Consider the following 22,742-nt stretch of genomic DNA (forward strand, 5'->3'; position numbering starts at 1 on the left):
CAGAAGAGAATTCCTCTCAACACGTATTTCAACGCATTCTAAGGTATATACAAAAGTACGTCATTATTTTAAGGACACCCTGTATAAAACGAGCGATCAAGGAAGAGAATCTCGATCGACCAATCATGAAACGGACGAGTCTATTTCGAGTCGAGCGCCGTTATTACTCCCATAGAAACTACTCTCATTTAATTTTTTATCCATAGGATATTTCTTTTTTCCGATCGATTATTCGTTGAAATCTTGAAGGAGCTACGATTTGGCGTTAAGCTCGCGTCATCAAGTCCATATACTCGAACGATCGAGAAAATATAACGAAAGAATCCGAAATGGACGAGTCCATTTTTCTCGGGGTATTATCCGTTGTAAGAGACGCGTCGACGAATCGCGAAGCAGGACTAGACGATCGTCAAGAATTTTAGACCAATCGCGTGCGCCCTTTCGTGCGACTCGTTACGATCTTCGTCAGTCGATTGTTTCGTTCGTTAAGATTCGCTTCGACGATAGGTGCTCCTCTATTAAATTATCTCCAATTATGCAGAGAAAATTGATGATATTGCCGACAAATAGCAGCTACGTCTTCTTCTATTCTCCGCCATCGCCTATGGTAAGTCATTTACGTTCGAACTTGCACGTTTTGATCCAAAAGACCGTCGCTCTCTTTCGCTTTCTTTCGAACGTCGTTAATCATAATAATATAATTTTTTCTTATGCATATATATATATATATATATATATATATATATATATATGTATATTCGATCTGATGTATTTTACGATAATTTGTAGGACCGATAAGTCGGTAACCATAAGCGACCCATGATACGTACATATACAGCCGTGCATATAGATATAAATGTAGACGCCAGTACGCAAATTTGTCTCGAAAAAAGAAAAGATATCTTCGATCGATCAAAGCTATGAACGTTCTCTGTCGCTGCTCGTTTGCGAATGGGCCCGTTGTCGCGTTCGTACGGTTAAATGTATACATATGTATGTATATATATATATACAACAAGGAATAGGACAAGGAGAAAGAACGAAGGTTATTTGACTCAAATAAAATACAAACGTTTCTTCTTCGCGTTTATATACATACGTATTACTATCGGTGTCGTATCAGTTGGCAGAGTGTGGCTCGATGGATCGCAAGGATTCCGATCGTAAAAGTATTTCCTTTCTTTTTCTTTCTTTTTCTTTCTTTTTCTTTCTTTTTCTTTCTTTTTCTTCAAGTGTACGAGTTGCGCTCGTCTTTTTGCATGTGTATGCAAATGTGTATAGGATGCTATTTTTTCCTCCCTTATGTATGCGCACTCGTTGAAGTCTCACGCGCATGTTATGCATAAGAGGGCGTAAATTTGCGAGCTAAGGGATATTATCGTTTATAGGGTGCTAATTTGAGAAGACACACGATACGTCGCGTTATTGCGACATTACGGCGCCATGCAGCAGAGGACGTATGTACTACGTTATACGTAGGTACATATCTCGAGGTGAAGAGGGGGTTTATGTTAACGTCGAGTCTGATGAGCATCGTCGACGGTTCAAGAGTATCAAGGTCCTCTCTTCTATTGTTCTCCCCTCGATGTGATCGAGTCACCTGGATGTCACGCGGTGAGTATCATCCTGCCATAATTCTTTATTCGTTTCGTTAACGAACCGATCATCTGAAAATTTGCGCTAATCGATGCCCGAAAATCTTTGATAAAATTCTATCGAAAAGTTAACTATAGAAAATTCTTTCAATATTTGATAGATAATATAAGCCTATACGTTTCTCTGCGCTTTTTCGTCGTTCTACATATATATATATGGATGGATACATACGTGTGCACAGATGTACACGATATATGCGGATAAGAATGGGAAAGATGCAATGGATAGAATAACATTTAGAAGCGCCAGTGGTTGGATTTATATCCTAGATATTCATTATGAACCGTTACTCTAGGAACACACGCTATGGTGCTTATAATTACGTCTGCTCTTGCTCATAACGCCGTCATTTATTCTCTTTCTAGTGCTTCCAAAGAACGGACGCACACATTCAAGAGGACCGTCGATATTATTAATATTTCACCTTGCATATCGCGTTACTTAATGAACGTTACGTTTAACCATTCTTTACTCGTCGTACATCGTATTTGTTAATAACTCGACTACGTAACGTTATAGATATTTCGTTCGACCATTATCCCACCTATTCAGCGTATAAATCTTCGTTTTAACTGGAATTAAATTTTAAAACGTTTGTTATTTCTTTTTGTTTTTTTTTTTTTTTTTTTTTTTATATTACACGTACAATCATTTCGATACGTTAATATTATGCAATTTATTATAAGATGGTATTAACGCAAGATTTCTAAACTATTTGATTGATTCGGATTAATACATTCGGTAGCAGTCGGTAGTTTTGCCCGTATCAGGTACTTATATATATATATATATATATATATATATATATATATATATATATATATATGTATATATATATATGCGGTTGGAAAAGTTTACATGTGCCTTGATAGCTTTACGCTTCGAGACACGAAGAGACCAACCAACGTACGCGCTACGATTTAGTCGAATTAGCGTAGAATCGAGTTAAGTTCAAAGTTACGATAATTGCCATTGTCTATGTACCAAGTAAAGTATTACGGCAGGCTATTGTTTAGAATGAATCCCATTTTCCGACTTTGCCCGAACGCGAGTTGCGTGCTGCGAACGATTTTCGAGCAGGATGAATCACTGAACTGAAAATAATTATTTTACGATCCGTCGACTTTCGTTTCGTTACGTTTTGTCTCGTCTCGTCCCCGTTAGTTAGTTTCCCGAGCGACACTTTGTCGTCCGAGTACGTTGACTTTTAGCAAAAATTCCTCTGGCAAAGCGCACGGAGTACGGTTTATATAGAAATGCAAATATACGAGTACAGCCACCGTTATTCTTCTGACGCGTATTCTTTCACCGTCGAGCTTTCTTTCTTCTCTCGAGGAAAAAGACAAAAACAAGAAGCAGAAGCAGAAGTAGGGGAAGAAGAAGAAGAAGAAGAAGAGGAGAAAGGATAACAAACACGTTTCCGAGCAAAAAACGGCTAGCAGGGTACCATTCGTGGTTGTGATTATCATCCGAATTAGCCTGTCCTGTAAGGATACGTCAAAATTAATGGTGCATACTTATGAGAAAAATTTGACGAGAGAGAGAGAGAGAGAGAGAAGAGGGGAGGGGAGGGGGGTCGGAGAAACGACGAATTGCAACTTCGAATAAATCGAGAAATAGGAGATCGGGGAATGTAAGCGGGCGGGATGGGGGGAGGGGGGGGGGTGCCCCGAAGAGGAATGTAACGTCAATCTGGACGTTGCCAGATTTCACGTAATTGAATAGCAGCATCGCTTATGTACGCGAAAGGCATGCCATTAATTAAGACGAGCCAACGGAGTAAGTTAATTAGAGGTTGTCACAGTACTTTCATATCTCAAATCGAAATACGACTCTTGTTCGACTTTTTTCCTTTTTTCACTTTTATTTTTCCATTCGAGAATACCTTCGAACGGCTATAATGCGCAGTCGATCGATCCGTCACACGTTCGATATTTCGCATAATTCGATCGCCGTTCGGGAGTGGCAAATCTAATAGAAGCTTTGTACTGTACCTAATTGCGGTCGAATTTCCGTTTCTTTTTGATAGATCGATGACTCCACTCATCCTTTCTTTCCTTCCTTTCTTCGTTTGCTTCGGTTCACTGCTTGATTATCCAAATCACCCATATTCAAGTAGAAAACTCTTTTCGTTACTCTCCCGTTCAAACGCGAATTTATCCTTTGATCAAGAGAAAATACGATTCGTTTCGTTGGAGTCGAGTAGAGCTGTCGTACCAATTTGGATTCGTGCGTTAAGGTGCGCCTTATTGCGCGATCCATCGATAGGGAATAATCAGGAAAATGCCAATCCCGTAATAACAATAGGGTACTTTAAGGAAATGCTAACGTTAATCATCAACGTTGAACGAATAATTTACAACGTTGGATCCAATTGATCCTACGGATGGATATTCTAATGACGATACACGCGCACTCGTTCGCTCGTAATTCCATATTGCTATTAATCTGTCTGAATTATGCAAGAAATACGTTATACCGAATTTCAACGGGATGGATAATCATGTTCAAATCGATAATCCAATGAGATAGAATTCGAACCGATAGACGATAATTTGTCTCTTAGAATCTTAGGAACGTTCGAACATATTTCAAGAGCATCGACATAATCGATCAAAGATCAATTCATCTTTTTTTTCCCCATTTGATCATAAGTGCATAGACGTGTATCACATATAGGTATATACTCTAGTGGCTATTAAAATTTATGGAGATTTGTAACTTTGAAATGCACTCGCCATCCAGCGTCGATTTATTACTTTTTATTATGTTATATGTACGTATACAGGGCGCTCACGTAGCAAAAACGACCGAGTGAGTATAGACAGATTTTTCGTGCGTCCTGCATTATATGCCGTTTCGATAAATTATCCACCAGTCTCCAGTACGATCTTAAAAAACAAAATCATTTCATTTATATGCAAAGCTAACACTCACTGATATCCACGAAAATTCATTACTTTCTCGGATCGTTCACTCGTGATAATAATTTCCTTTCCCTCTTTAACTTTCATGGATTTATTACACCGACCAATCTACGAAGTAGAGTTATTAAACTCCTCACCTGGTTTTACTCCACTAGCAGCGACCTGGCAATAACGATTTTCAACGAGCGAATTTTTCAAATCAAGAAACATTGATATATACACAGATACATACATACATACATACATACATACATACATTTATTCCGGGTCCCTGATGAATATAAATGATAGAATCGCTATTTTTTTCCTACCCATTTTTTTCCCTCCTAGATAGACGTAATCAAATTCTGAATGCGATATGAACTTTATATGGTTAGTATTTCCGTAGAGCAAACTATCTATAATTTCTAGTTCATAGGAGAAACTAAGAGACGTAAAAGAATTTCCGATATTTTTACGCAAGTCCGAAAGATGTCTGTTTTTAAATCTCATTAAAGATAAAGTGCGATATAAATGGAAGAGAATTACGCGCGAGGTGAGAGAGTGTACGTAGATTCGGTAGATACCTAAATAAATTGAAATAGGTACTACTGGTAGTGCGCCAGTACAGAGCGTGTTCGCGTCTTTCCGTTGGCAAGAAAATGTAATTAAAGTAGTTGGAATTAAGAATTATTTCCGTTCAATAGAAAGTACTATTCTGTCTATGTAGTTGGTTGCTAGTGCCGCTGGTTGGTAGGGTCAAAATGAGTGGAAACTACGTCGAAACGAGGAAAATGGACTAATACCGTCGCGTCCTCCATTCGCACGATATTACTCTCAATACGGAAACTAACGTCATAGGGAAGGGAGATAGTAGTAGAGCCCAGCGAAATCAGCTTGTACATGAATCGACGAGCAAGTCCCCTTTTCTAGCCGCTTTTGGCGAGCAAGTAAATGCTAGTAAACTTAGTTGGCCGTATACTCGCGGTGGTACATCGTTGAGTTGTAGGAGGGGATAGGACGTAGAGATGGGACTGTAGAAAGGGGGGGGGGGGGGTGTTAGTCTCTGTTGGGGTGTGTCCCGGTTGTAAGTTGCAACATACCGGTAACTGTTACGACTACCGTCCTTCCTTCTCTCCGTTTCCTGTCACTGCGATGCCTCCTTTCGTTCTCTACATCTCTCTCTCCCACCCCCCTCCTTCACACTCCTGCTAAGTCTCTCTTCTCTTTCGTATCCGCCTTTATCAAATCTCACGACCGAGACAATTTTCTTTCTACATTTCATTTTTATATTATTATTGTTATGGGTCTCATTATTATTACTATTCTTACCATCTCTTTTTATTAGTCCCTTTCTGCTAGATCAGGGAAAGTCGTTTGCACGACTTTTCTCTCTCTCCCCCCTCCCCCGTTTCTTCCTTTTTAACCTGCCGATAATTTTTTCTCTTTCTCTTGAAACTTTCGGACCTCCTTGCCTTGGATATTCTTTTACCGTCGGGAAAGTGCTTCTTTCGAGAGTTTGCCGAGTCTTCTTATTACCTTTAAAGCTAACAAGGATAATATCGTAACTCGCGTAACAGTACTTATTACAAATTATCCTAGCCTAGAGTTGAATATAGCGGAACTTGGTGTTATTCGTTCGTGCGGTCGCATTACGTAAATTTTACTGGCACGTTACGTTATATAGCTATAATACGGGATATTTCAAAAGGGCTATAATATTATTAATCGTGCGAGTAGGAAGAAGGAAAGAATTACGTGAATCGAAACGCTTATAGTGAAAAGTTTTGAAGTAAAATCAGAGCTCGCATATTTCGTCACGATTGAAAACTTACTTTTAACGTCGTGTTCTGCTATTATTCGAAGAAGAACGCGAAAGATTTTCCATTCTCACTTCTTTCGAAGAGGGTGAATCCTGCTCGAGAAAATTATCATAAAGTTTCCATCTCGCCTTCTTGAAAAAGATTTAAGGTATTCTCTTTTATTCGTTCTATCGATTCGAGAGGAATCCGATATACCGGATTTCCGCACTTCCTTTCTCCAAGTAAGGTATGTATGCGCCGATAATTAGATACGAGTATGGCCAAATACACCTATAACCATAATCATCGACTCTATATATATGTATGTATGTATGTATGTATGTATGTATGTATGTATGTATGTATGTATGTATGTATGTATGTATGTATGTATGTATGTATGTATGTATGTATGTATGTATGTATGTATGTATGTATGTATGTATGTATGTATGTATGTATGTATGTATGTATGTATGTATGTATGTATGTATGCATGCATGTATGTATTATTCTCTCCCCATTGAACTAGAACTTGGACCGAGCGTATTAAGCTTATATCATCTAGATACGTCAAAGTACGAAAAGGTAAATCGAGAATGGCCTAAAGCATACAAGAAATACTTGATGATACAGAAATACTTGACAAAGCAAATTTTACCTAAAGTTGTTCATTACCGACCTAATCGAGTGTTCGAAGAGAGCCATTCATTCTGCTTTGCGTGGTTATTTAATATCGGTCCAATCGATTTTCAATTATTCGAAATACGTTTATCGGTCGATGTCGCGTTTGTTTGTATCCTAAAAAAATACATATATCTATACGGAATAACAGAATTTTTATAGAAATTGTTGGAATCATCGATTACCAGGAGGATCGGGTTTTATCGCGTCCTATCGTCTCACCCACACGACGAAGCCAGTGAAACGTATGCGATCGAGCTTGTAGCGTACGCTAAACTCTAATTAAATCCGCCGGTCGGTGTGACTAGAGGGTACATCATTGAGTTTTCCGGGAAATTTAGCCGGATTATGTCTGCCATTCCTGTTCGAGAAACCCTTTCTCGACCACTTCGATAACTGCTTTTCCATGTAAAAATGTTGAAAGGAGAAGCTCGAGAATCGATATCGTGTTCGGATAATTTTCGTTCGAACATTGTCTTTCGTTCGTGTTGCTAGATAGAGATGGTGGTAGTAAGAACGCTCGACAGAATGTTCTCGGATCCTACGTTCGTACCTACGTAAGCAGGATAAAATTGAGTGCGTTGAAAGTGAAGTCTACTCAAAGGAAGTAAAAAGGAAAATGTATCCTCTCCCTCTATCTCTATTTTCCCTTTGTCCGCGTCCCTCTCAGTATCGATTCAATCGGAACGAATTTAACGAGAAGCTCGTTAAGAAAACGAGCACGTTTTTAGTTTAATGGAAAATTCGTTGGTCAAGGAAAAATCTTGAATTCGTTTGTATCCTTTTGCTGGTCAAACTCTCTATGGTGATTCTCTCGTCAAATATTTGGACTCGCGGTTAATTCTTCGAGTAGCTATTTCGTTTTATAGAATATACGTGGATGGTACTAGAACGGCATGTACTCTAACGAAACTTGTTTAAACGTATCTACATATCTTAATCCATAGACACGCACGCATTTGAGTTTAATCGCGATTTCATCTCAGAGCAAAGACTTGGAGTATGCGAATGTGGCTGATGGAAAGGGTACTGGCAAATACAGGGTACGTCCCACGTACACGTGAACCGTATTCCGTATTTCCATATTTCCATATTCCAATATTGGGGAAGCGTTGATAACGCATAACTGCTGTCGCGGTTACATCAAAATGCAGTAGCGCGACGAGATTTGTGTGTATAACCGGTGCGCGCTAAGTCAAGAACGCAATATTTACGAGTGATAAAATGGGACTCGAACGATTTTAATCCTTTGATTAGTCCGTCTTTGCCTGTCGTTCGATTACTTTGCGATAACGGTCGAGTCTCTTTAATCTTGAAACCAAGAGAGGAATTCGTAAAGAATAGCTAAAGCTTTTTCCCCGGAGAATGTCAAGGCGTTACTTTCAACGCGAAGAAGTTTCTTCAACTTGATTTTTCTTCCCGAAAATGGTTCTTCCCGTCCAAACTCGATCGCATAAGCACGAAACATTCGGACGTCGAAAGGCACTGTTCTCGCCTACAAACTAAAATCATATTCCAATATCGAAATACATTGATTGCACTCGCGTCGAGCGATACGTGCTGCCTTCGGATTTATACGATTTACAGGACATAGATGGAAAACGATATATAGAACGATAGCTAGCCAACTACGACTTTTCCTTCTTCGGCGAGTTTAGCAAAATGTCCTTCTTTAATGCCGCGAACTAACGACCAATCGTTAGCTCATTTAACGTTCAAAGTATCTGATTAACTCAAACTTTCTCCGTTAAAATGTGCTTTTCGAAAGTCATAATTAATGACTCGCGTCCGATATATAATGAAAGAAGATCGTCGTAATAATATTATAATAGAAAAGACTGTGCGTGACTCGCGTCGCACGAACTTACATGCATACGCGTCGCTCGTACGTTCGAATACGTGCCGGATCGAGAACGTTACTGCTATACGCGGTAAAAAGATCCTTCAAAAGAATTTAGAATCATAAGACACGTTTCTTTGAATATTTCAACGAATTCAAGAAAATTCTACTTTCTAGTTTGAAACTTTAAACTAGATATCATTGGGAATTAAATAGGATGATAACTAATCGGAGCGTATAATTAGCTTTTTGTTGCGGCAAAAGTAGTCTCGCGCGCTTATTCGTTCGTCGTGTCAGCTTGATCAACAAATTAGAATTGAATGCGCAAAACTAAACTTCGATTTGGCTACGCATCGATAAAATTCGCGTATTCCGTATAGCGAATGGAACGAAACACCGATCGATGCGAAAGGACGCGTAAATTAATTTTCCACGAATGCAGAGAAAAAAAGATTATTGGAAAGGCGGCGGCGGCGGCGGCGTCGTTAAAGGAGGACCAGGGATAACGAACTATACACAGGATATACATATATGAATACAGGCGAATAGGATAGTGCTCCCATCCTTCTTGATAATAGTGGGAAGAAGAGGAAAGAGAATAATTTATCGAGCATTTTATGTGGTAATGAACGGAAATGAAAAGCGCGCGCGCTTCGTTTCAGAGAGCGCGATATTTCATTTCGTAACGAAGCAGAAAAATGATCGTTTAATATTTCCACTTGGCGTCGATTAGAGGGAGAGAGAAAAAAAAGGTATGACGGTGGTCACGGGTATATTCGTTCGGCCTTTTTTCATTCGTCCTACTCGTCGAATTTTTTTTTTTTTCCATTCGAATCATTAGACTCGTGTCGCATTAAGCGAACGTAATACGAGCTACACTTGCAGTAAGTTAATGGCGTTTGATCAGTGACAACCCTCTCGACTCGAGTTTTCCCTTTCCATCAGTCGTGTCGTAAGTGATCCCGTTCTATTTCCCCTTTCTATTTCATATAGAGATACGTCGACGTGCGATATAATCGTAAGACGTGCGGGATACTTACGTCGTCCACTTCCCAACCGTCCTTTTGCCAAAAGTAACAGCTGACGAAGGCTGCGGCAACTACGGCAAGAGGTCCAGCACCACCGAGCTCGATAGCTTCGCTTCCAAAGACAGCGACCATTCCACCTCCTAATAGCATCAATACCCTTAAGGGCACCATGAAGGGCTGCAACGAGTTAAATCGAAGAATCGCTTTAATATTAAAAGATTGACGAAAGATGGATGATTGGGCGATCTTGGGACGTAATAACAACCATAGTAGGACAAACCGCATCGACGTATCTATGCGCACGATGGACGCCGTTAATAGGTACTTTACAGGGCGTCGCTTCTCATAAGCTCGTTGTCGCACAGGAGGAAATGGATAGCAACCGTTGCATGTATACGATGTATAACGTCGAAAAGGGAACGAGGAGGAGGAGGAGGAGGAGGAGGAGGAGGAGGAGGTGGTGGTGGTGGTGGTGGTGGTGGTGGTGGTGGTGGTGGGCAAGGGGATGAAGTTGACGAGAGAGGTGGCGAGGTCTGGGTGGTACTGCTGGTGGCTTTGCATATGCGGTCCGTACATACGGGAGGAGCTACGGATCGATGACGAGCTCGAGAAACTTTGAAGCACGTGTGTGCAGAGGGAGAGACGAGCAAACACTATTCCAACGTCCTAGCCTACCGTGAAATATGAATGAAGAGAAATTTTCTTTCCTGTCTCTTTGTAGAACCACCGCGTTCTTAGCTATTTCATTCTTCCTTGCTCGATCTCGCTCGCTGCTCCTCTATCTCCTTCCCTCTGCCGTTACGCTTTCATACGTTTCCCTCTATATATTTGCTGCTTCGTTCCGAAAGACTACCGAAAGAATACGATCTCGGTAATTTTGCATTTTTCAGCTCGTTTTCAGACTCGAACTCGTTCGATCCTCCTTCTTCCCTTGGCGAGAAACAAAGGGTACGATTTTAAAGGGTTGCGCTTTCTCAAAGGAATTGGACCGATCTTTAGTTTCTTTTTATTATATCAAACGTTTCGTTTCTCGATAAAACGATCGTCAAAGACGCGTGAGAACACGATCGAGGTCTCTCTCAAGGCTATCGATTTTTTCTTTCGATTTCGTCGACTCTTTAATTTCGTTCGATTACATATTTATCTTGACCTTTGACAAATCGATATCCTCTTTTCTCTCTCTCTCTCTCTCTCTCTCTCTCTCTCTCGTTTCTTCACCTACCGAACCGTTTGAAATCCTACCTCATTTCCGTGGACGATTGTTTCCTTTACCCAAGTTCAGTTTTCTTTAACGAGCGAGCCATTGGGAACGTGTATATACGGGCAAAATATTGAATCGATATAATCGATCTTTCTCGAGAGAAATCAGGTATATTACACGTATCATTTTTACGGACAAAAATATAAAGTTTAGCCTTACAGTTCTGTCAGTTTTATGTAAAACATTTTTCTTTAGGAATTTAAAAATAATTGTGCGCTAAGCAGGCAGAGAACTTTTCGGTAGACTTAACATTTAAATGAACAAGATTACTCGAGAGGTACAGTGCGGAAATATTTGTAAAACTGCGTTCAGAATGGTCGTATACCATGATAGTATAATGGAGTCGGATTTACGTATACCTGCTGACGCTTTTTTTCCCTCCAAGAATTTGAAAAAAAGAACAGAAAATGAAAAAAGCTACGGGGAAAGAAATTCTCGTCGGAGTTATTTTTCGCCTCGTGCATTCAACTCACGCTCGGTGTTATGAAATTTTGGTGGTACGGGGAGAGAGAGAGAGAGAGAGAGAGAGAGAGAGAGAGAGAGAGAGAGAGAGAGAGAGAGAGAGAGAGAGAGAGAGAGAGAAAGAGAGAGAGAGAGCGCGGTGTGAGAGAAACTAAAGATTCCATCGATAAAAGAAGTACGCGGTATCCCGCTAGACTCTCGTGAATGCGTCGGGATATTGCCGTAAGTCGAGGAATATTGCGTTTCCGCGACACCCATCTTCTTCGCCGTTCCTTTCCCTCTCTTTCTCTCGTTTTATCGATCATTTCAAATACAGACGCGAACACGGACACGCAGATGCGTACGTGTGCGAGAGACCAATAGACTTCCGAGAAAGGAAAGAGAGAAAAAAAGAAACATCTCCTCGCCGTGCCATTGTACAAAGGGCCTATAACGAGCTCAAGTTTCTTTCTAAGGAATAAGATGAAGTTGTCCATTAAAGAGGTTCCCTCGCGTTAAATACCCCGTGAACTTTTTCGATTCGACGATGTCGCTTAATCGTGCCGCCTACGTACATGTGTATAGTTTATCTTATTTACTCCTCGAAGACATTGGACAACGACATTAATCCTCAGGTTTTATAAAAGGAGGGCTTTACTCCTCGAGAATGGATAATTTATATCTCACGGCCTTCGAAAATATTTGCAATATGCATGAAACATGAGAGCGAGCAAGGTACAAAGATGTTTCATATATGTATGCTCGTATCCGTACATTCGATATGTATCGTAGGAGATGCTGCCAAGAGGAACGACGAATATGATTTAAGATATACTTTTTTATCAACTAGGAGACGAGCTCTTTGCTTTATGATAAATAGAGGTGTCGGAGATGCGATCTTTCATTGGATAGGACCAAGAACGTTCGCTCGTTGTCATTCGAGAAAGCTCTCAGTTTTCAACGCAGGTCGTAACTTTCGCTTTGATTCGAAGAAACCTCGAAATCCCTCTGTAATACTCTTGAATGTTTGTTTTTCTTATCTCTCGCAACGGAAGTGTCTTCTTGCCGATTCCAGGAGGATTCAATTTCACATGTATCACAGAATTCGTGAATACGATATTTCTTTGGCCCTGGGAGGGGAAAGAGAGAGAGAGAGAGAGAGAGAGAGAGAGAGAGAGAGAGAGAGAGATACATACATTCCCACTAGGTATCCAATTTTCTATCGTACCAACGAACGTACCAATCGAGGTTTTATTGTCGTCGCAAAAAACTCGTGGCTGGAAAAACGCAAAGTGGAAACACGAAAGAAAATCGTTATAGGATGTGCGCTCTGGATGCGCCAAAGTGTTGTTGTACCACCGTGCTACCGCATATATATATATATATATATATATATATATATCACCGTTCTCTTTCCTTTTGTCTCTTTGTTATTCGTATTTTTTCATAAAAGGTTAACCACATTAGCTTTCCGCATGGAGGATTTATCTCGGACAGTCTTTTTCAGGAAACTAAACGAGCTACGATCTCGAATTCATCGTGTTAGCAAGTATTTAGCATTATCTTGAAAATCGTAGACTTTGTAATACTCAAAATAAACATTCAAAATTTAAATCTCGTTCGGACAAGTTTTCAGGGCAGAGATCAGTTTTCCAAAGCCACGAAACGACGTGTCCTCGGATAAAAATTAACGTTTTACTTTTCTCCAAGGGTTTCTCGTAAAAGCACAATATTATCATAAAATAATACGATAGTAAATTTGCAAACAATTCTGCCCACAAACTTTCAACATAAGCCACTTGTCCTCGTTCTCCGTCCAACGAAACTTTCTAAGAGCGTCCTTCAATAAACTCGAAACAGGTGGTATTAAAGGGTAGCGGAACACAAAGCCTGCGTATAATCCTCGTATTTTCGAGGGAACTCAAACATGCGGTATTTCGACAATTTCTCCGAGTCGTCCTCGGCGAACGATTAAAAATCGTCGCGAGTTAAAGAGGGGGACAGAGAGAGAGAGAGAGAGAGAGAGAGAGAGAGAGAGAGAGAAAGAATTCCAAACTCTTGGGTAGGATCTAGAGGATAACGATATAAGGCGGAGCATAGGATAATTGGCGTAATCGTGAGAAATTCCAGACGGTCTCTCTTGGTAGCCCGGTAACGAATGTAGGTAACGACGCTGGTTACGCGGCTAAGTATCTCTTACGTTGTAATTCGTAAAGTCGTAGAAAGATAATTGAAATGGGCGACGTCTAATGTACGTGAGAGAACGGAAAAGGAAGCGGTTAGATTTGTTGGGACGTTAGGGAGGCAATGCAGGTGCCAATGCGGCAACCAAGTTCTGACCGAATCCGTACACAAACATTTAATTCGCCCAAATCGATAGGCGTCGTCGGCGCCTTTGCCATCGCCGTGACTACGAAACTTTGCAACTTTCGACGCAGGCATTGAATTTCAAATTCGTTGCAATCGATATTTCGAAAACGGATGAACGTCCTACGTTTCTCCGTGTACTTATTTTCGTCTATCCTTTTCTTTCCGCGTCGCGACCATGTATGCGCGACGTGATCGCAATAAGAAATAAAAGATTTGTCCTTTAAGCAGGCGTTGCCTGCTTAGAATCGACTTTCTAACTCGATTCGTAACTCATGTTCCCTAGCTTTTCGTATTTAGGATTCGATTTCTCGGAGCTTTTCAAAGGCGAGATCGCAATGATTTAGATTTCTCCTCGAAGTTGATCCTTCCTTCGTCTTGAGACTCTTCTCCTTCAAAAGCGTACACGAATCTTTTACCTTCTTTCGCGCGACTTCGATTATCTCACTTTTTTGGAGATTTATCGAAGATTAAAATATACTCGATAGATAGTTACTTGCTTTTTCTCGAATGACTTTTTTTAACGTGTCGTCGGTAACGATCACGTTTCCGTAACGCGTCACGGATTATTACGGCCAGATGTCAGGCGAAAAAGTAAATATGTAAATGTTTGCTTTTTCACGCGACATCCGAGCACAGAGCGAGAGAGAAGAGTTCGGTTCGAGCATCGTAGAGCAAATATATTCTTCGTTGGCTTCTTCATTATCGTAGCAGGCTGCAACTCTCGCAAAATGAACTGCTTCATAGACCGGCGTTGCTGCATTCGCAGTTAGCTCCGCTCTTATGAAAGCACGACGGATTGTTGGATGGCTATCGACGTAATTCGTCTCTTCGCTTCTTTACGAGCCATCCTCCTCTCTCTCTCTCTCTCTCTCTCTCTATCTCATTTTCGTAATTTGCAATTCATGAGAGTGGAACGACACTTTTCTTTACGCTATTTTTCGTCTCGTTTACTCGGAAAAGAAACAAAATTCGCATTCTCTGTCCTTTGCTTCTCGTTTAAAAAGATCTACGAGAAGAGAAACCCAATTTTCGGAGCTCTTACTTTTATAACGTTCGATAGTAGGACGTTGCTTTGGAATAATAGTTAAATGTCACACATGTATGTACCTTTGTGCGCGAAGAATGAGAAATATTCGGACACTTGGTGAGTCCGTGAATACGTAGGTATACATGTACATACACGTATCCGCGTGCATACGATCGATATTCGTCCGTCCGGATGTCGAGAGATAATGCCTTTCGTGACGTATAGCGTATTTACATTAATATGGAAATTGGCTAAACATTATGCTATATCGAGAATATCCTCTCGTATATATTCAGGCGTACGCATTTGATAGGACGTGTACGATGGATACAACTTATTTTTACAAACGTCATTGATCGTTTCATCGAGTATTTTAATGCATGGCAAATATTGAAAAAGTTCATCGATTTGGAATGAATGGATGCTTCGAGGAAGAAAAAAAGAAGGAGATTGAAAATAAATAAACATATCTATAGTAAAAACGTTGCCGTCTAACTAACGGACGGTCGACCGATCGAATTGCATGTAAACACTCGCATTGATAGCCATTCATCACATTTTTTTCTTCCCGCTATGCTACGTACATAGAATTCCGCCCTCTCTCTCTCTCTCTCTCTCTCTCGCATTCGTGGTGCACACCTGCTCGACACGAGACAGTGGATGGTTGATAAACGATCTGGGTCGCGTCCACCGCATTCGAAATTTACGGAAACAAATGAATTCGATAGGCTCTCGAAAACCTTTTTGAGTTTGACGTAATAAAAATCGAGCATTTATTGCGATATACCAACTGATAGCAGTCAAATTCGTACAAAGGCGAATAACAATTGTAGGGTTATAAGGTGACTTCTTTGATAGTATTAAAAAATTCGAACGATTTGAATTTTTACGTAAATTAATCCAAACGAAATATCGACCTTACTCATAGCTTTTGTTTTGAAATGAAAAAAAGTCAACGTTATAAAATTCCTCTTACGAGCATATTCGTTTGTACACAACGATGAGTCACGTTCCGTTCTTGTTTCGTTTCGTTTTGTTTGTTTTTTCTTTTTTTTTCTTTTTTTTTTTTTTTTATTTCTTTCCTTTTCGTTACGTTATGCAAGCTTACAGGCACGTTCGAACAGGCACACGCTAACGTCATCGAAGGGAGGCTTACTACGCCACTGATAAATAACAATATTCTCTTCTCATAACGCGACTCGACTTTGTCGACCCGTCGGTATCTATTCCGCGATACTAGAGCCAGAGAATCGAATCTTTTTTCAAGTAAGCCGCTTTATTTGTCCTTGTCGAAGAGCACGTTCCCGATTTTATTAGCGCATTATTTTATGGTAACTGCGATCTCTCAACGTCAAGCGTATTACATTGTACATAAGAGAACGATTTTTCATCTTTTGTATCATTGTGTTTAATATCGTTCTTTACCGCGTTAATGGAAGATAGCTCTTTCAAAGAAATCGAGGAAAATTGATCTCAACTGTGAAAGGAATATTAAAATTGTATAGCGTCTCTCGTTAACTCGCAATAAATAATTTCAAGGAATATCAAATACTCTTGACGCTTGTATCTCCTATGTATACGCGAGAGGAAGACCGATAGAGAAGAGAAGGAAAAACGACCTGTCTCTGGAAATTGCGTTTCTTTTTTCATTTTTTGTTCTCCTTTTTTATTTTGATGGAAAAGAAGCGCGTTAAAACGTCTGTTTTAGGACGAAGGAACGGGTGAGTGAAATCTTATATCGTAGAAGCCGAGATAGGCGTTCTCGTAGGAACGCGTATTTCGCGGGTCGATGCACTTTGCACGTAGCGCGCCGCTATTGCATCTGGGATACATACAAAGAAGAATCCTGACTCGCGAGGATGCACTGGGATAATATAGGTATTGTATACCTACTTTCTCTCTCCCTCTCCTCGATCGACCCACTATCCTGCTTTTCTCTCTCTCTCTCTCTCTCTCTCTCTCTCTCTCTCTCTCTCTCTCTCTTTTTATTCGCATCTTTTCGTTTCTTCGTGCCTTCTCCGCGTTTCGTTGTTATTCGAATGGGCCACGAATTAGCTATCGGCAAAAAATAAATCATACTCGGAATAATACTTTGCCAACGAAACGAGTCGACCGCTCGAATCGATATAGAGCTAGGTAAACGCATACGTATCTATGGCTAACCTCCAGCGCGTAATTCGTATCGTAAATTCGATGGCGCGCGTAGATTAAATCGTATATTAAGCCGAATAAATCGTTATGCGATTTACTCCGGAGAGCTTGGCGATTTACGGTGAGCTCGCAGTATATTTAGATTTCAAGAATATAAACTCATCGTCACCGTCACCGTCACCTTCCCTTCGCCGCTCCTCTCGCTTCTACGGAGAAACCGAAGTAGATTTATCCGACGAAAGTGGATTTATCCGATTCCGTGCGAGAGATCCAGATTTGTAAGCATCTGCGAGGATGCATATAGGGAGGAGGCCAGAGGGGTGGACGACCGACCCTATGTATCTCGTTTGACCTACTGCCCTGTTTTTCGCGTATTTTCTCTTTCGAGTTACTACGTACGTTTGCGCGCGCGAACGTGCACCGACACAACACGTATATAGTATATATTATAGAGAGTATATACGTATACTGGGTGACTTGCTTAACGCCCATACCTGAATTACCCACGGTTCCGGTCGTTAGAGATAAGGAGAACTCTCGAGAACGCGATACGATGTACGATATAAGTTATAATTTATGTAATCGCTATGCATGCATGCCTCTTTAGTCCCTTCTCTTTGTATTCCGTAAGAAGGAGAGGATATTTTAAGGATAAAAACTAGAGACACGATTCACCGTTTATATCGTGCGACACGACTAGATCTAGAAAGCTTGTCCTCGAAAGCTTCTCGCGCGACTAGAATTTGCGTTGATAGTTTTGCGAGATCGTCGAGAACCCGTACGAAACTGGCCATTCCCGTTGCCTAGTTTATCGGATTGGTTAAAGGCAAAATTTGTATAAACTTGAATCCCACTGTGTGTATGCGAGAAGCGTACTCGAAGAACGCAATTGTGGTTGAATATCCCTTGGCAACTCGACCTACAAGTCCCTCCCTCCCTCCCTCCCTCTCTCTCTCTCTCTCTCTCTCTCCCTCTCGCACCAAGTAAAAGTTCGTTCCCTTTTTCAAAATCGCCTCGGTTTATTCTTCGTCCTCTCCTTTTCCCTGCTTTTTTAACCTTAAAGTTTTTAATCGCACTAGCCGTGCCACTTTAGCCGTCGCCTCGTGCTCTTCGCTTCGCCCTCCCTTTTCGCTTACTTCGCGTTTTTTTTTTTTTTCACGAGTATCACGAGTATGTCAATGAAATCGAAATAACTATTAGACTAATTCGATGGGTTATTTACCGAAATAGCGACGTTTTCTCAATCGAGACATTTTCTTTGTTAAACAAAAATATCGATTCTATCGCGACGACGAAGGGGCGATACTTTCGTACGAAGCAAATTCCAATCAGTTTCTCGGCAAATCGATTTCCATTTTCGCCATGACGACGATTTATTTCCCTCGCGTCCGACTACGGAAAACTACGAGGAGAAACTCAACGATTCGAAACTCTATACTTCGTTCGCTTCTACGTTTTCTTTCTCTTGTCGCGAACGACCGAGAATTCGTTTCGGTCGAAAAAGAACATTTTCGAATCGGTCGATGGTTGCAATTCGATCGATCGAGACAAAATCGAGTCGCGTCGATAGATTACGAGGAAAGAATGCGAATGATGAATTCTTCGCCGGAAGAAAGATGCGTTAACGTCGTTTACACGAGAAAGAAAGGAAAAAAAAAAAAAAAAAAAAAAAAAAAGACAAAAGAAAAAGGACAAGTATTTCTACAAATAAACAGCAGTGCAATGACCAGATGTAATAGCGCTAGCCGGATAAATAATCGAAATAGTTGATCTTTTCCAAACGAAGATATTCAAAGTGAATATCTTCGTTTGGAAAAGAAATTATTACGAATTAGAAATTATTTCTCTTATTTGAGGAATGTGCAACGATAACTTTTTTCTTTTTTCTTCCTCCGTAATTTGATCATCGAAACGAAGAGATAGCGAGAGACGGTATGAAAAGGATAACTCGGTAAACTAAAAGAAAGTAGTAGTACCCTCTTTATCCGTCATTAATGCACTTTATCGTACCTCACCAGCAGAGGGTTTCTTTGGCATTTTCGATCGATGGAAAGGAACGAAAGTAGGGAAGAAGACTTCCAAGTGGATGGAGGAAGATCTTCTAACTCGATCGAGGACGATCGATCTTTCTGGCGGGATAATGCGCGTCTCCAAACTTGTCCGTTTTCTCCTTCCTTCCGAGAAGGAAAAGAAGAAAAGAGGGAGGACGAGGAAGCAACCGTTTGCTTCGACGGTTTACACGAGATTGCGATACTCCCTTTGGAAGTGTATAACTCTTGCCGAAGATGTCTCGTACAACGTGACCGTGCGACGTGGGACGAATTAATTTTTAAAATCGATATAAGAAATGTGGAAAACGTAGACGAGGAACAAGATTTTTTCCCTATCACGACACGGACGCGGCGCCACTCTCTTATCTTCTTGTACTTCAATAATCGATACGTTCAATAATCGAATCTCTTTATTCCTTTATGCGTAAACGAGTACGTGGCTCGTTAATACGACATATGTCGACCAACAGGTCGGATTATTAGTCGTATAGCTTCTCGATCTCGATGATACTTTGTTTGAGGATTTTATAGTTGGGATCCGTCTTTCAAGAAGAGATCCCGACTATAATGCTAATGCGAACTCGTAAGCGCGTCAAACTTATATCGACGTATTTCACTTTTCAATTATTCTCTTTTAATAAAGTCAGAGGAAATAATATTGGATTCGTTGCTCGAACGTATCGAACGATATTTATCGAAGAATTATCCTCTTCTCTTGTGAAATGAAAGAAATTAAGACGAAAGGGTACTGTCAAAAAGACATAGACGCGCAATGAGAGGTACATGTCTGTAACCATAAGAACAATACAAAAGTAGGAATAAGACGGAGAAAAAGAAAATAAAACGGTATCGTGGATATCTCGTAGATATTCCAGTTGGCAAGTCGCGCTAACGAGGCTGCGTCCTTAATCGCGCGCGCTCTCTCGTATTCGCCGCGGGACTAGTCGAGGGCGTCGATAAATCAGTAACGATGAGAATCACACGGTTCGCCGAACAAACGTTGTGCCGCGTCGAGGGCATTAAGACCTATTATACTACCGCGCCGAGACGAGTGACAGACGTCGCTCGCTCGCTCGAGAGAGAGAGAGAGAGAGAGAGAGAGAATGGTTGACCGTCTCTCGTCCTTGCGAACGAATTTCTTTACGCAATTGACAAATTTTCGTATCGACGCTTTGTATTTGATTACAATTCCTTCGAAACGACCGCCACTCCAATTTCTTATCTAAAAAAAAAAAAACACGTAAAAAACTTTTTCACATTCCGTCAATTAGTTTCTAAGAAAATTGCAACGATCAACGCGTTAATAACAACGACAATATCTCGATAGCGTTGCCTTCATTTATCTAACGATCGTTGAAAAGATCTCTTTTTTGTCGCAAGAGTATATAAACGTCAACAATTTTTCTTTGACATTTATTGCAAACATTTATTTCCGTATTTTATAAATATTTCGCAAATTAAATTTTTTTATGCTACTGGGAGAATAGGAAAATCGAAAGAAAGAGAATACTCACGTCACCCTTTTCCGGAACGTATTTCGCCAAACAACCCCAGAGTATACCGAAGCCGAGACCACCGATTATAGCGATAGGTCCTTGAAGAATCTGATACCAAAGCGCATCGTGAGAAAACATGACGCTCTTTACGATGCCATATATTGCTACCGACGCAGCATCGTCGATTCCAGCTACTGCTATGATCAGCGTCGGGATACCCTGAAAAAAAGGAGAAAAAAAAAAAAAAAAGATAAAAACCAGCAACTTTAGTCGTGAATATTATCTACGAGTAGGAAATGTCAGACGATATCGTTCGACGAATTTATCTTTGAGTTTCATCTTTTTAAAAATAGTTAGACGCGTTTAAAACTTTGTCGATAGATAAAAGGATATGCCATAAAGCGCGCGCGCGCGTTCGATTATGGTTCTATGAAAGATGCATTTCCTTTTACAGAGTAGTTTAATCAACTCGATAAACTTTCGACTATCCTTCATTGCTTTTCGTTGATAACGTTGACCCAAATGTCAGGGGAGGAAGTTCTTTGATTCAAAGCTTCGTATATCATCTCATTAACACGAGATTTTCTTTAGGATACATTTTTTCCTCTCCTAACGAAAGTAACACTCGACTTGGGGGAGGCACTCCGTATACGTGTATATATCCATCTATATATGTATATATATATATATATATATATATATATATATATATATATATATCTCGAAGAATAAACTTGGAAAATCGAGTAAACTTCATTATCGAGCGTAATTTCATTTCGCCTCCGCGTTGCGATCGTCGGTGTCGTCGGAAGAATGGAGTCGGAAGTTGGAGAGATCATCGCGGAAAGTTTTGTCAGCGTTCGGTGTCGCTACCGAAAAGAATCCGTCGAATGTTAGTCGATGAAAGCTAAGAACGAAGGAAGGAAAAGGAGAAACGACACTTGAGGACTCGCTTGTAATCTCCTCCAGGCTATCTATCGCCGACGACGACGATAGTTCGTTCGGGATTTGAGATCGCCGATTTTCCTGATGCGTTCTTCCGAGACGACGACGATTCGTGACTAGCGTTTGTCCGACCGCTCTTCCCAACTTTTCGTTCAGCTTTATAGAACGCCATTCTCAGCTATGTACTTTTACTCGACATTTTCTCCATTTCCTTATTCTATTTTAATTAGTTCTCCGAAACGAACTACATTCGGCCGTAACGCCGATAGTCGGAGAAATTGTCAAATTGTCCAACAGAGTTTGATATTGTATTCGATGAATATAATGCGACGCGACAATAAAAAGTTTGTGCTCGTTCGCGCGAATCCTATTCCTAGACGCGTTAAATATTGATCGCGATACTTAAGCGAGGACGCATAAATTTCGAAGAAAGAGATCGTCCTAAACGACTAGACGAAACGTCTAGCGGATTCCTTTCTTTTTTTTTTTCTTTTTGTTTTTTTCTTCTTCAAACTCTCGTCATTTTTATCGATACGCTTATAGGACGATTTTATTCGCGGTTACGCGATAAAAGCGGTCCTCCGTGCGGTTAGAGTTATAACGAAATATAGAGAAAATCGTATGAATATTTTGATGAATGTTTAAGCAGCGACGCGGCAAATACGAATAAATCTAAAATTTCACTCGCCTGGAATATCGTTATTATTTGTAGCGTGGCCCGCTATGAGCTAGACTGTGCTTTCAAACGTTTTGTGGCTTGATGCGATGGGAGGATTGGCGGTTTTGTGGTGGTATTATTTATATCGGAAATATTTCTACTCTCTGAAAACATCAAAAGCGGGTCCCATCTGTAGCTACGCCTACGTACTTTCGTTCGTTGCTTGCTGCTTTTCATCCAAATGAAAGACGTACTTTGCCGTTCTTTGGCGACGGCTAAAAAATTGAATTCTACCCCGTGGAATTTGTTTTTCGTTAAAAGATTAGGGAAAATCGCGCGCAGCTCGAAATACGCTTTCACTTTCCGTTCGGTCATTCTCCTTTTTCCTTGTCCGTCTTACGTACAAGGTAAATACATGCGAGAGCA

The 22,742-nt window shown here is 40.5% G+C and overlaps 2 protein-coding genes across 7 annotated transcripts in view; one reads left to right on the forward strand and one right to left on the reverse strand.

The window, feature by feature from the left end:
• Nucleotides 1-22,742, reverse strand: part of LOC124955166 (neuroligin-1-like) — an 88,018-nt gene that overhangs the window by 2,493 nt on the left and 62,783 nt on the right. For 3 of the 5 annotated variants that reach the window (XM_047509170.1, XM_047509172.1, XM_047509169.1), the window contains 2 exons: nucleotides 20,732-20,932; nucleotides 9,929-10,093 (listed from right to left, as the gene is read on the reverse strand). In XM_047509170.1, coding sequence (XP_047365126.1) covers nucleotides 9,929-10,093; nucleotides 20,732-20,932 — 366 coding nt within the window. Of the gene's footprint in view, nucleotides 1-9,928; nucleotides 10,094-15,971; nucleotides 20,440-20,731; nucleotides 20,933-22,742 lie in introns of those variants that run through there. The other 2 variants (XM_047509174.1, XM_047509171.1) reach the window with 2 other exon arrangements.
• The window catches only part of LOC124955196, an 88,925-nt gene continuing 66,479 nt past the window's right edge, over nucleotides 297-22,742 (forward strand). The window contains exons 1-2 of one of the 2 annotated variants that reach the window (XM_047509291.1): nucleotides 297-607; nucleotides 1,389-1,614. The gene's annotated coding sequence lies outside the window, so the exon portion shown is untranslated. The remainder of the gene's footprint in view (nucleotides 608-1,388; nucleotides 1,615-22,742) is intronic. The other variant, XM_047509290.1, reaches the window with a different exon arrangement.

The sequence above is a fragment of the Vespa velutina genome, chromosome 17 (genome assembly GCF_912470025.1).
Source record: "Vespa velutina chromosome 17, iVesVel2.1, whole genome shotgun sequence".
NCBI lineage: Eukaryota > Metazoa > Arthropoda > Insecta > Hymenoptera > Vespidae > Vespa > Vespa velutina.